Source organism: Geospiza fortis, unplaced genomic scaffold (genome assembly GCF_000277835.1).
Source record: "Geospiza fortis unplaced genomic scaffold, GeoFor_1.0 scaffold171, whole genome shotgun sequence".
Taxonomy (NCBI): domain Eukaryota; kingdom Metazoa; phylum Chordata; class Aves; order Passeriformes; family Thraupidae; genus Geospiza; species Geospiza fortis.
The window spans coordinates 4,638,986-4,653,064 of record NW_005054313.1 but is presented as its reverse complement, the minus strand read 5'-3'; the positions used below and the strand labels follow the sequence as shown (position 1 = coordinate 4,653,064).

The 14,079-nt window shown below is 37.0% G+C and overlaps 1 protein-coding gene across 2 annotated transcripts in view; it reads right to left on the bottom strand.

The window, feature by feature from the left end:
- Positions 1–6,261, bottom strand: part of DMXL2 (Dmx like 2) — a 39,461-nt gene extending 33,200 nt beyond the window's left edge. For both annotated transcript variants that reach the window (XM_031055854.1, XM_014306485.2), the window contains exons 1-7: positions 6,137–6,261; positions 4,329–4,400; positions 3,573–3,651; positions 2,772–2,928; positions 2,328–2,394; positions 1,392–1,570; positions 894–1,077 (exon numbers count right to left, since the gene is read on the bottom strand). In XM_031055854.1, the coding sequence (XP_030911714.1) occupies positions 894–1,077; positions 1,392–1,570; positions 2,328–2,394; positions 2,772–2,928; positions 3,573–3,603 (618 nt within the window). In that variant the 5' untranslated portion in view covers positions 3,604–3,651; positions 4,329–4,400; positions 6,137–6,261. The remainder of the gene's footprint in view (positions 1–893; positions 1,078–1,391; positions 1,571–2,327; positions 2,395–2,771; positions 2,929–3,572; positions 3,652–4,328; positions 4,401–6,136) is intronic.
- Positions 6,262–14,079: the final 7,818 nt, after the last annotated feature.

Here is a 14,079-nt window from a genome sequence, read left to right as displayed (position 1 = left end):
TTAACAGCCTGAAGTGTAATTCCTCCCTAGCTCCCTATTTATTGATGGCCATAATATTTAAGAAGTAAAACCTTCATCTGACTGTAATGGTCTACAAATGAGTGGTGAGATTTTTTTTGTTTTCTTATCTTTCCTTGGTTTTATATTGATAGTGTAGTGCTTGGGATAACAGACCACCACTTTGTCATCTAGCAGCACTGTCTTTATTAAACACACTTGAGTATTTATATATTTCTTCTGTGTACAAGAAGGATCAACTATACAGCCACTCACACAACTAAATGGAAGAAGAGATGTTTCCTTCTCTTTTATCTTGGACGCTCTCACACATCCCACACAGTTAATTGAAACATTCTCACACTCACATTTGTAGCTGCAGATGATCTTTGGTATGCACTTTCTCATGAGAAAAAGGTGCTTGTTAAGGTTGACCAGGAGCAGCTGCTTCTACAGACAGATTTTCTCTTACTGTAAACTTTATAGACTCACTAAGAATATAAGACTGTCACTGAAACAAAATTATCAAATGAAGTAACTAAAATTTAAAAGAGTTTATTTACTCTTTTGTCTTTACAATTGCAGACTTTCAGACCAAATCAGAATGCAACCATCATTACTATTCCACATTAAACATTGTCTCTTCCCGTCACTGTTAGTTAACCATAGAAAAAGCAAATTGAGTTTTAAAACCATGGCGCTTAAATGCAGATTTGGAGTCTGACTTTTTCAGTGTTTAGTAATAGACTTCAAAACCTGATATGGAATAATTCAGGTTATTCTATTATGCATATTGGTATTACATAATATACATTCTTAGAGCTCTGTATCCTTAAATATTTAAAGTTTTAAGAATAGTGAAATAAAAATGTCACAAATTAAGTATTTACATGTACCTCTAGTGCATGTTGTATAGTGTCCTTTTGCTTTCCAGACTGAGAGATGGTGCTGCTGATGCTGGAAGTGGTGGTTTCACAGATCTGCTCCCCCAGGAGAGTATCTTCGGGTAGCAGCGTCTCTGCCCAGAGCCGGCAGATGCCATCGAGGCATGATGTGAGTAACACATTACAGACCAAGCCCCTGATGGCAGAGACAGCAAAATTACTGCCTGGGTAACTCAGTTAGCTACATAGACACAGCAGAAACTGGGGGAGTGTACAAGAATTTAGTAGTTACTGTTTTATCCAAATTTCTGCTTCTCCCCTAACTGAAAGTTAACATGACTATCATTATTAAACCTGGTGATACAGAACTTAATGGGAAGGTGTTGGTATGCTTTGTTTCTTGAAAGTATAAGAAGTCTCATGTTCTTGATGGCAAAACATTAAGCAGAATGTTAAAAAAACACCTGATCAAAGGCTTGCTTGCTTTTTGAAAAAAGGCAGCTTTCAAACCTGGGCATGTACTTGCTGATGTTCCTCCAGGAAAATCCCGTCACTGCTCGGGGATGCGCCAAATAAACAAAAGAAAACTGCACATCCTCTGAGCCTTTTTTCTTTTCTTCATTCTCTTGGGGCAAGAGAGATGACTTCCAACCAGTCATAGGATACCAAACCTTCAAGAGGCAGTCATCCTAGGTAAAGCAATAAAAAGCCAGGGGTTTAGGTAGCTATAATTAAAAATGTAACAAAAAGAAAATCACAAGCAATAAGCAACTGCTGTTCTGGTATTGTTCATGAAAATTTGGATCAGAACTAAAATTCATCTCGCTGTTCAACTAACAGTAGGTGCCAGTAAAATAGGTGCTTACCTATTAGGACTTGTAAACCAAAAGAAATCATTCAAATGAGAGGGTGACATTAAAGAGAATTATTAATTGAAAACTTAGCCTGAATAGTGATTTGACAAGAAGTACTACAAACTGAAATAGAATTGATAACTGAATCCAGAATTCACTAAATAAAAACCTTCTCTAATTTATCCAGATATTTGCATATTATGCCAGATAATAATGATCTCATTACTTTCAACAGAAGTAGAAAAAATTGTTTATGTATATCTGAAAATTCATCTAAGTATACTACATCTAAAAAAAATTCAAATATATATATGTGTGTGTGTATATATATATATATATGTAAAAAACACATACATATATACAAGTCTGTATCACTGTCATTCATTCAGGTTTTCAGTAAGAGTATACAGATAAATCCAATTTCTTGTTGATGAAATCCATGGAATTACACAAAATACAGGATTACACAGATCATAATTTACCTTTGCTAAGACTACAATAGAATGTATGGTCCAGGACTATTCATATTACTTACTTTTGTCAAACAAACAAAAAATACTTCAGAAACTTAATTATTCTTTTTTGTCCTTACCTTCCCAGCTGTTGCAAAATATTCACCATCAGGAGACCATGACATCAAATGTACTGATGTTGCAGTCCTACAGAACACGAGAACAATTTGTGTAAGGTCTATTTATTCTAAAATATTATTCCACAGGTATTCAGTTGATTCAGCATTACTGTTCATTATTTAAATTTAATATTAAATTGAGTAAAAATTAGATTAAGTATTTTATAGTTGTTTTGTTAAGCATACTTTTTGAATAGTAGGAGCATAAAAGTATTTTCATAGTTTATTGAAAAGACAGCTCAAAAAATTGGTTTAAGTACAGCAAGCCTAGGCTAGATTCAATAGAGGTGAGGATTTTTTACTTGAAATAACCTATATTGTTCGAATTTTAGGATATTTAAAAACACATTTTAAAATATACGTGAGGTAGCATTGCAATTTGTCTTAAAACAAAAATTATCTCACTTGCACTGCCAGACACATTTCCAGTCATTTAGAACCGGGAGAACTTTATCATCCTTGATCTGACTGCTGGCATCATCATCTTCGTCTTCCTCTAGAATGTCATCAGATGGAGGGGCCCACAATTGCAAAAAATCTGTTGCTGTCAATAACCTGTTACCTGAAAAGGAGTGGTACCAAAGCTATGGAACCAGGATGATGAAGGTATGTTGAAAGATTAAGCCTCTCATCATATTTTGTGAATAATCCAGAACAGGTTGAAAGCTAAACTTTAGTCCATTTTAAATATGATAAGGTATTCCATCATCTCACCCAGCTGGTTTTATTAAAACATTTTGAATTTATAGTATCTTTCAAGAAAGAATACCAAGGCTATTTATTTAGCTCCTCTTTTTGCATTGTTAAAAGGAGAACTTTGAATCATAGAATTGTGTTTATCAATAAATGTTGCAGATGCTTAATAGATATTCATATCTCAAATAAATACACAGACATCTTATAAAGATTCGTGTCTAGGTACATTGTTGACTTCAGTTGAGTTAAATTTTATTTAAATGATTATTAGTGACAATTTAAGTCAGTTAACAACTTAGCGCTGTGATTCCCAAACCAAGATCTTACATAAGAGAGGCAAACACTTGGCACAGCATCTTAACAAATGTTAACTGTAGCCTCACATTTTATGCAATACTGCCTGAGAAGAGGTAATTTAAAATCTGCATATTCAAGCTCTCATTTTATTACATTAAAAATATTTTGTCTAACTACAAATGTTGACCAAATACTTCACAAATGATGCATTACCTTGAGGATCCCAGGCCAGGTTGTAAGTCATAGAACTGAGGAAGAATTGCCCAGTTTTTAGCCACTGACACTTCAGCTGCTGTAGTGTAAAAACAGTCAAGAATTAAGTCTCACATCAACAGCAAAAAAATAAAGATACTGGTATTTCTTTCTATAAGAAATTGCTATTAAGCCTGCTGCAAAAGTCTTAAGTGGTAGACTGCTAAATCTAGTTTTAATATGTTTTAAAATTGTTTTGTAAAATGTAAGTGCATCCCAGGGTGCCCTGCAAACCAGATCTGGACTTGTCCCACATACAAATATTTCTGTAGATTACTTTGAACTACTGTGACCATAGATTTACAGGAACATAAGGGATGGCAGTATAGATACCACAAAGATTGTGAAATCTGCTTGAGAACATCCTCAGTGCTCAAGTGCTCAGCCATGGCTGTGCTGTTTAAACAAGTCTGGGTGCACTAAATAAGTCTGTGCTGTATTTCTGTCCTGCACCTCTCACAACCTCTTCAAATAAGAAATACCAGCTTGTCATTCTAGTATGAGACTCAAGAACAAAATATTGGGAACTCAGGAGAAGTGCAGTCCACAGTTCATTCAGTGGAAGAGACTGCCCATCCAGTTGTATTGTGAATGGTGGAAACTGTTTATCCATTATTCTGTTGTCTGTCAACATAATATAATAAAAATAACTGGCAGACAGACTTTTGCCTCTTCTCAGAGCCTAAACAGAATTAAAATAATGAAATACACACTTACACAATTTCTTTTATGAGAATTTATACCAAGTGGTTCAAAAATGCAAACAGCATTTCCATATGATGCAGCAATCTGGGGAAAGGAAAGAAAAAAAAAAAGTTGAAGACTCAAAATGTAAGGTTAGGAGGCAAGTGGAGTAAGTGCTCCTTAATATTCCAAATTAGCTAAAGAATTTCCAGTACCTCTTCTATGTGCCAGGATTCTTGAAAAGTGAAATTAATACAAATGTAATTAACTGTGTTATGGATATATTTTCTGAAGGCAATTGAGGAAAACACACTCTTGCATAAACCCACCTTTCACATTTTAACTCTAAACAGGGCAGACATCTCTTTCAGTGGCACAAACACAGTCACAATCTTCTAGAGCAACTCCTCTTAATGCACAAGAGAAAGTTGATGCCTTCACTGCTTCTGCTCGTGTTCTGTGTACTTCACAGCTAACTAATGCATTAATTATTAGTGTCTGTGTCCCTAGATTCCATCTTGTATCACTAAATCACTAAATAATAGTTACAAAAAGCAGAAAGAAATGCAACTCTATTTTTAACATTCAAATACAAAAATACATTTTGAGAAGATATAAATGGTAAATAGAAAAATTGAAGCACATATGCCATTGAACCCCTCAGTTTCTTTCACCCACTTATTTCACGGAAATCTCTAAACACAAAATAGTATTTCTTAGGTATTTATCTGGGCCTGTTCCTAATACTCATATCCTTTAAATACTTCTAACTACCTTTAAAACTTCTCTTTTTTCTTTAAAAGATTTAGAAAAAAACTGTTTAAGTCCTTCCCATCCAGGATCTGGTTTCCTCAAAACGGAAATGATGCAAAAGTTCCATGACATTTATTATGAAATCTTATTTCTTCCTTAGGGGGAGGGGGAGAGAAGGCTGCAACAACAGAGTCAGTCCCAAAGTAAAGAACAGACTGTGAGTTCAGAGTCCTGAATGCAGAACCACCCAGGGGTTTGTGGTGGTCTTGTAGGGACCATCTCAGAAGCTGGAATCTCTCTCCCACTCTTACTGGGACTGTGCTGCTGAAGTTCAAGGGCTCTGCCAACCAAATCTGCCCAAATCCTAACTAGGGCTTCCTCAGTACTGGTACCAATTTTTACCCAGCTAATTCTAGTCAGCAGTGACAACTGACAAACAAAATTTGCTCAGTGTACTACTGGAACTCCTAGAAAATTTTTTCCCCTCCTCTTTCTAACCTGTCTCTCTAGCATTGTTTAGGGATTTAAAATGAAACCACAAAGCAAATCAAGGGGCCACACAGTTATGACAGCTCATAGTGTAGCACTTCTAAACACACTAAACATGCTGAAGCCTTTCTAAAATGTATTTCAAATTCATGACTTTGCAGGATACACAGACACATACACATATGTGTATATATATGTATAGAGAAATGATTTATCCATTTCTTCTTTTATTAGATGGAAGCACACAAAATGGAGTAATCATCATTTCAGTACCATTCCTATTCTGATACTGTACTGTAACTAATGCATCTGCTCACATTTTATCACACCTCTTATTGCAGGTCCTGGAAAGGGAATGAAAACTTTGTTCCAACATGTCTCCTGCTTCCTCTATCCTCCTCCCTCCCCCAAATTGCTAATAAATTGAAAGAATAAGACTAACACAAGAGGTGTTACTCAGAAAGTCCAGATCAATAAACCATGATCTTTGTTGGGAAACTAACTCTTTCATTCCCTTAATGCATCATGTTGCTGTTTAATTATTCAATTTAGAGTTCTCAAATTTTAAAAATTCTATACAGATTTATTGAAGTCCTTACCCTGCCTTGTCGCTGGGAGCACTCCACACAACTGACCTGGATGTTTCCATGCTTAGCACCGGGAATAATCTGCACACATTCAAAGTCATTTGCCAGAATAACAATGTCACAACCAGAGCCATATGCCTGAAACAATTTTCAAAAGAAATAAAATTAAATGTTTATTTTAAAAGCTAACTGAACGCTTGCTACAGGCCCGATGTTTTCGGAAGCTGTGATTATCCCAGTTAAACAGGAAGTTACAATGTAGTGGGTTTGTTCCTCACTAATTCAATGAGCAACAAGGAAAAACAAAGTAGCAAGGGAGACCATAACTCTATCATGGCTTAAATCAAAGCAAACAAGAGTAAAAAAAAACCCCAAACTCCCATATGTAAATCAAGAATTTGAGCTCTCTGTTTATTTTTTCTTTTGTTTGTTTTAGGTTTTAGTTGATTTTTTCCTTCCCTCCAATTCTGGTTGCCTCTTAGAGCAAGGCAGCCAAACCAGGAGCATTTCTTAATGAATTTGCATGTACCTTTCTTCAATAGGTGTGTCTTGCACCCCCACCTGCCTTCTTTATTATTTTTTTAAAATCAAGATTGTTATGGGATTTTTGTCTATAATAATGTAATTTCTGGGCTTTTCTGAGTTTTAAGAAGTGCACATTACTATAAGACTGTAAAACAACAAAGATTTCTTTTGGATATCCTGTTGTGCAATACACTCTATATTCTAAAGAATTTGTTTACGTAGTAGCTATAGAACAGTGACAGCCTGCAGCACTTTTTATTGGCAGGATAAATATATACCTGTCTGCCAACCTTTCACCTGTTCTAAAAAGTTTAATCACTCCAGATTATCTGTCCCACTGAGCTCCACCTTCAGACATAGAAATCTCTCCCTAGGATCAATCTCCACTAAGCCTTTTACAGCAACCCGTTAAAGCTGAAAGTTTCTTTCCTTAAAGCAAGTTTTCCAGTGATTCCAATACAGTAGGCAGAAATTTATAACAGCTGAGTTAAGCAGAGAGTGCAAGTCCTCCACAGTGAATTTCAGATGGTACAAAATTGCTTGTCGCTTTAACTCGTCCACTGGATTTTTCACAATAATTTCCAAAATACTGAGTCAGCCCTTGCCCTCTACTTAGAGATCAATCAGTGTAAAGGCTACTTTATTGTAAATGTATGAAAGTTGTATTTGTATTGATTTACCACCAGTGTCCCTCAGTGGCTGCACTAAGGGTGCAAGACAACCACTGGAATCAGAATGGACAGTTTAGGTCTCATGACTTTCTATGTCTACTTCTAATTCTCCTGGGAAGGAGCAACAAGCGAGAAAGGCTGAAAAAAAGAGTTTAATTTAGTGAAAGTACGTCACTGCATGGAACAGAAAGGAACAGCAATGCAAGCAGCAAAGCAGAAACTCAGTCCCCAGAAAATAATACACCATACAACTGCACAGACAAAAATGAAAATTGCAGATAAGACAGATTGTCTAAAAGATTTCCAAGGTCACCTCACAAAAATAGAGTGACACAGTGTTGTGTGAGACATAATAACCCACACTGCTGTTCTGGGAAGCTCTGAGGAACTGATACTGGAGTGATTCACAATGTAAGCAGCATTGCTAAAAGGTTGTTGGAGCGAGATTATCTGTGTAACAGAATATCCCAGCTCCTTGATGACTTGGCTATGTGATTATTAGACTCAGTCTGAAAGGGAATAAGTTATTATTAAAATTCAAGAGGATAATTTCCAGAATGTAAGAGAAAGAAAGATGAGATTCTGAAATAAGTTCTGGCATTGAACAGAAAGTCCTTTTGTTTTGTCGCTTTCCTATTTTTATAGTGGGATTCTTTACAAAACAAGCTTCTCCTGCAGTGTTGAATACTGGATGAAACAGTACAGGCTCCTTAGTATGAAGGAAGAAGATTAAGACCAGGATGTGAATGCCCAGAAGTAGACAGGAAAATAAAAGCACATCCTCTTATTCCAATAATTTATTCAGAATTTGAATATTCACAAGAAATTTATTCTCCTACTTAAACTTCAAAGGGTGAGCATTGAAACAGAAAAGAATTGACTCATCTTCTTTTCAACAGCCTTCCTCATAACTACCAATACAAAACTACTAAAAGATGTGACTTAAATTATCTAAATAAAAAGAGGTGCTGATCCACTTAAAACAAGGACTTAAACCTTTCAAATTCCCTATTCACTGTTGGTATTCATAACTTGAGTTGCAAATTTCAAACTACATTATACATAACTTATCATTAGTTGTATTTTTATTAGCAAGAGACATGTATGTGTGTGTCAAATTATAAAAGGCTTATCAACTTCAATTTCCTTATGCTTAGTGTTCTTAAACATGCCCATTTGTGTGTGTTTGTACAGCTCATAATGCATGAAACAGAAAATATTTTATACTTGGCTATATCTGTTTATTCTGTGAAGCAAAAGAATTCAGTGTCTTTCTCTTCAAACATTTTACTTTTTCATCTCTCCTGTCCCCTACCTGCACTTATTCCACCAACAAAGCATTAATTTTTCAGCTAATTATTAGCTATTTAGCATATTTTTACACAGGTGAGTAAAAAGGTGGTTCTTGTTCATCAAGATACAGAGATCTCTGTCTTTTGTGAAATCTTCTTACTGTCACTTGTAGCCATCCTACTCTTTGCCTGTGTTTACTGCTGCACCAACAAGTGACTCAGCAAACTGAGTGCCCTGTGCCAACAGTGGGGACCCCTTGGTTAGGGGGGTGGGCAGAACCCATTCCCAGCAGCAGGACACCAGCCTTCAGCTCTAGGCTGTTAGAGCAAGTGCTGCTATCTCTTGGTTCTGGGGTCATTTTCTGACTGTAGATATTTGTTCTAAGAATGTGACTTATTTCTTGAAAGTATATGAAATCTTAAAATTATTTTATGAAGTAAAGTCATCAGAACACGTTTGAAAAACGTCCATATAGTTTTATGTATTGAAAGACATTTTCATATATGCCTAAATACAAGTTCTTCATTTGATTGCTTTTGTGCATATTTTCTGATGTCTTCATTATATTAACATGTTTATATTTCAAGAGAACACTTTTCTGTTAAATCCTCTTTTCTTTTGTCCTTAAGCTGGTAATGCAGCAGAAACACCCCACAGTGACAAAGAACAGGGAAATGTCATAATATTTAACATCAGTAGTTCCTTAAGGATTCAGCTGACAACATCTTCAGGAGGTCATTTGTGCCACCACAGGTCTCTCCTGCCAGAGAAACAGAGGCCACAATATTGGTGGTAGCAGACTGACAATCTGCCTAGCCTGATAAAAGGAATGGAAAATTGGTAAGACATACAGACAGGAAAGATGAAAAATACAGCACCAAGATATAGTAATGGATGAGAGCAGCACAGAGCTCTTAAATAAACAGAATTATGAGCAGTGACTGAACAAAACAAGTGCAGTAAGAACCACCCACATGGAGTATGTGCCAACCTCCATTTCTAATGTCACTGATAACTTCAAGGAGAAAATTAAATGGAGTTGCAAAACCGCCAGAATGCAAGGATGACTTGCAGGATCCATAAGCAATTAATAAGCTGTAGTTTGCCAATGTTTGCTCTATCTGTCAGGATCTGGGACCACTGAAATGAACAATTACAAAACTTTAATTGAATGCAGGAGCACCACACAGAAGTAGGACATTGTGTCCTAGTCTAACAGTTTATGCTATATCCTCAGTTTTCAGATAATATGAAAGCAGCACATGCTTCTGTCTTTTTCAGCTGCTCATGTTTTCCAGTTTGCTTCTGGAACTAAGAGACAGGGAAACAATTATTCCTTCACAATCTCATCTTGGTTTTTCCTTATACAAATACTTCTCTCTGTATAAAAAAAGCCAATAAAATTCTCTTTCTATAACCTGCATCTCTTTACAAATTTGGCATAAACGTAGTAAAACACAAGTCCTCAAGCTCCTGTGTGTACTATCAGGGATGCAGAGGCATTTCAAGATGGTACATGATGGGGAAGAAAGAGAATCAGTGCTATTAAAAATCAGAAACTCATAAACATCTAAAATTACATAAATTAAAACGTCTATTGAAACCTGAAAGTCTGTACTGGGCTTAAAGGACTCCTCTAGTAAAACAACACTCATCTTTAAGTTTCTGGCAGAAATTCCTCCACCTTCCACTTAGCAATGAAGACACCTGAATCCTGAACCGTTTCCAAGCTCTCATCAATGGACATCACTTACACTTCCTCCCCCTCCTCCTTTCAAGTACTTCTAGAATTACATACACTTAATGCAAACTAGCAAAATAACTGAGAAACAACTCCTAACTTACTACTAGCCCATGGCCTGTAAAACAGGCTTTCCTAAACTGACGTTTCAGACAAATTCATGATTAAATACTTTACAACATGCTTAAACATACAGAGATAAGAAAACTTAGTAAGGATTCAGATATTAAGTATCTCTAATCCAGTTTACATAAAAACAGTGCAGAACATATAGATATATGTAAATAGTAATAAATAACTGAGAGGGATTTGCAAACAAGTGTTTTAAGAAGGATGAAGTAGTGAAAAAGTAGAACCCAACACAGCAGAGCAAACCTATTCTCAATTGCTGTATCTTGTGGACATCTGTGTGAATGAAGATTTTGCTGGTTTCAAGGAGGTAAAAAAAAATTACAGGGGTGTGGGAAACTCATCTGCAACAGCTTCTAGAATTCACCCCACGCAGCTCCAGGCCAAGCATCAATACTGGCATGAAATACATTAAGAAGCTTGTCCTTTTCAAAAATGAAAAATAACAAATGAATTTTTTCTCACTTTTATCAGTAAAGTTCTTAGATATCCCTAAAATCTGACCTTCTGATTTTTCATTAAGAATGTTTATAGTTTTGTATTTTGCGCAATCAGTGCAAAAGTAAATATTATTTCCTGCTGGTCTGACACTTGAAATTTTTATACTTACAGAATCCAGCCTCTAGGTAAATGACATAGCTATTTTAATCTATTCATTTTTAAACCCAGACTAACTTTAGAAACAGTTACATTCTGTTGTAGCTGCTTAGCCAGCTCTTTCAGAACAAAAGCTAAACTAAATCAGCTGTGGTTTGAAAAATGCATTTTACTCCCTTTAAAGCTTATTAGCTACCAGTTAGACTGTGAGGTACAAACACCTCTTCTGTCAAGACAGAGTCTGTGCTGTAAGGCCCTCTGCTTAAAGCTCAACCTTCAACCTTCTGTGAACTCACTTGTGGAACACAGCAATATTTGCTAAAATGAGAACATGAACTAACAGCAAGCTGAAAAGCGCACAGAATTATTCCCAGAACTTCTGTCACTCACAACTTCGACCCTTTGCTTAAGCAGTGTCTTTTCCAGAGCTCAGATGAAGGAGGCTGAGGAGACTGTCTGGTACAAGATAGCTTTATGGACCTATTTTGCTTCTAATCACCCCTCCAACAGCTTTTCCTGTGTATCACCCACTCTACCAGACCATCCAGCAGGCACCACACATCTCTGGGCCTCAGCCCTTCCTTGGGAAAGGCTGGATATGTGTCAGGATTGCTGCAGGCAGATGTGGGAGCTGAGGGAGGAAAGGACTCTGCACATTCCAGAATAAGCACTGACAAAACCTTTGTAACCAACCTACAGACACCTGTCTCTATTTCTTTGGATCTCTGTAGTTTTATGGAGCTGCTAAGACTTGTTTTAGCAGGCAGAGAGAAAAACAGTGGAAAAATTATTTCCCTGTCTTATTCTCAGAATACCTAGATGACTTTAGCCAAAGCTTTAAAAAGTTGAGGCAGACTGTGTTATCATCTTACCTCCAGCTACACCGACTTGGAAATTAAAAGCTTACCTTTATCCCCAGCAAGGAGCCATGTAAACAAGCTAAGGACAAACCACAAGAGAAGGGAAGAATGAAGAACCTGAGAATTGCAATGTCCCTAATCAGGTTAGAAGAAAATGTGTTTCTTCTCTCAGAATACTCAGATTGCTGGACTTAGACATTTAAAGTACATTCATCTTAAGAGGAAGTTTCTTCTACTCCTCCTCAAGAAAAAAGGGAAATAGTTCCAAACCTATTAACTAGTGGGTACATATATATACATACCCAAGCCATTATTCTGCTGTTAAGCAGAGTATTTTTAACAGCAGTGATTCATTTCTGCACACAAAAAAGCTGTATTTTCAAGTGCCTGTGATGAATCAGTTGTAGCGATTCTGAACCATTCTCACGCATTCTCAACGCCCCAACACCAACCAAAACGTGAGTGGGCACATGTGCACACAAACAGCAGCTCCTGTGCCACAGCCCTGTGGATTCCCAGAGACACCTATGGATTCCCACAGCCTGCTGTGCACATCTCCCTTGCCCTCCTGCCCTCTCCCTGCCCTGCTGGTGCTGTGAGCCAGTGCCTGACAGGTGCTGGGGCTTCAGAGCAGGTCTGCAGAGTCAGGCTCTGTCACCTGAACTGCAAAACCTGCCTCAGGGTCTGAGCTGAAGTCCTGGCTCCAAACAGCTCAGTGGTTTGGGGGCACAAAGCTCTGTCCATACCGGCGATGTCGACTGACAGAATTTGAGGTTAGGCACTAATGAAACTCCTGCAGTCAATGGTAGATTATGATTCTACCAAGTCACACAGGTAACCAATTTCCTAAGAATCTGGATATAAGACCTCAAACTGTTTGCAGGCAGTTTTTAACTGTACAGTTTACTCTAGGATCAAGGCCTAAAAGAACGGGAAATAATGCCATGAATATAGAGAATGAAGAAAAAGCAAAGAAGAAAGTTACAGCTAGGGAAGTCCAGAAGATACATTTATTAAAACATACTTATCTCTTTAACTCCTTGTTTGCTGTATTACAAAAAAATTGGATACAGCAGCCAGAAAAACAGTGTGGTCTGTTATATGTAGTCCCATTATTTAAATCCTACCAAGCAATCCTGCATCATTTTGAAAGATGCTACCTTTTGCTCTTGGAAAATTCTTGTATAAACCACAGTATACATTATGATTCATTACTGATGTTATCAAAGCTATGACAAGAATGGGCATAAAGTTATGTTGCATAATACTATTTGATTGACTCTTCAAATTGTCATAGTAAAAAGAAACACATTAGAATGTGAATATGAGTAAATGACTTCTTATATAAATATCAAAAGTAAAAGAGGTCCCTTTAATAGCAGTATGGCTGCATAGCAGCAGAACGAGGAAAATAAAGACAAACATGGCACCTTTTATTTCTTAAGACTCTCCAGCATTCATTACTGAAATAAGACATTTGTGATAATTCACTGCAAGCTTTAAATGTTTCACGAGTCTGCTGACATTTATCTTACACCAGAAAGGATGCTCTGCATCATTTTGCTTGGAACTGGTTTGTGCCTGGGATGATCTCGTTAATATAAAATGCAGTAAGACAAGTGATACCTAAAGAATAAGATACTGATTAGATGGCAGCAGGAAAACACTGCAGAAACTGATCACTCACTAAAATCAAAGCATACCAAGCACGCATAACCTAACGGAGTGAAATTGACATTAGAAATTGACAATAAACAAAAATAGCCTGTGAATGAGAAACAGATTGCTTTAAAAACTACGGGGCTCTTGAAATTCATTTAGTGCGTCTCTTTATCATCTTTTCCTGTTTCTTTTCCAGTTTGAGAGGAGCATTGGACAAATTTGTGTTTTATCAGGCTCAGTAATGGAAGGCAGACGCTCATCAGTAGCGGGCAGGCTTCGTCAGAGCCCCAGTGCAACTGGCTTTGTGAGCTTTGCAGATGAGATATAAACACACACACAAATATATTTTTAAAAATTAAAAAAAAAGACAGAAGCACCCAGCGAAATCCGAGCACACACACCGGGGGTTTCCCCGGTTGATACAGAGGACGGGGCGCTGCCAGGGCGCCGGGCGATCCCCGTCCGCCCCCAGACCCG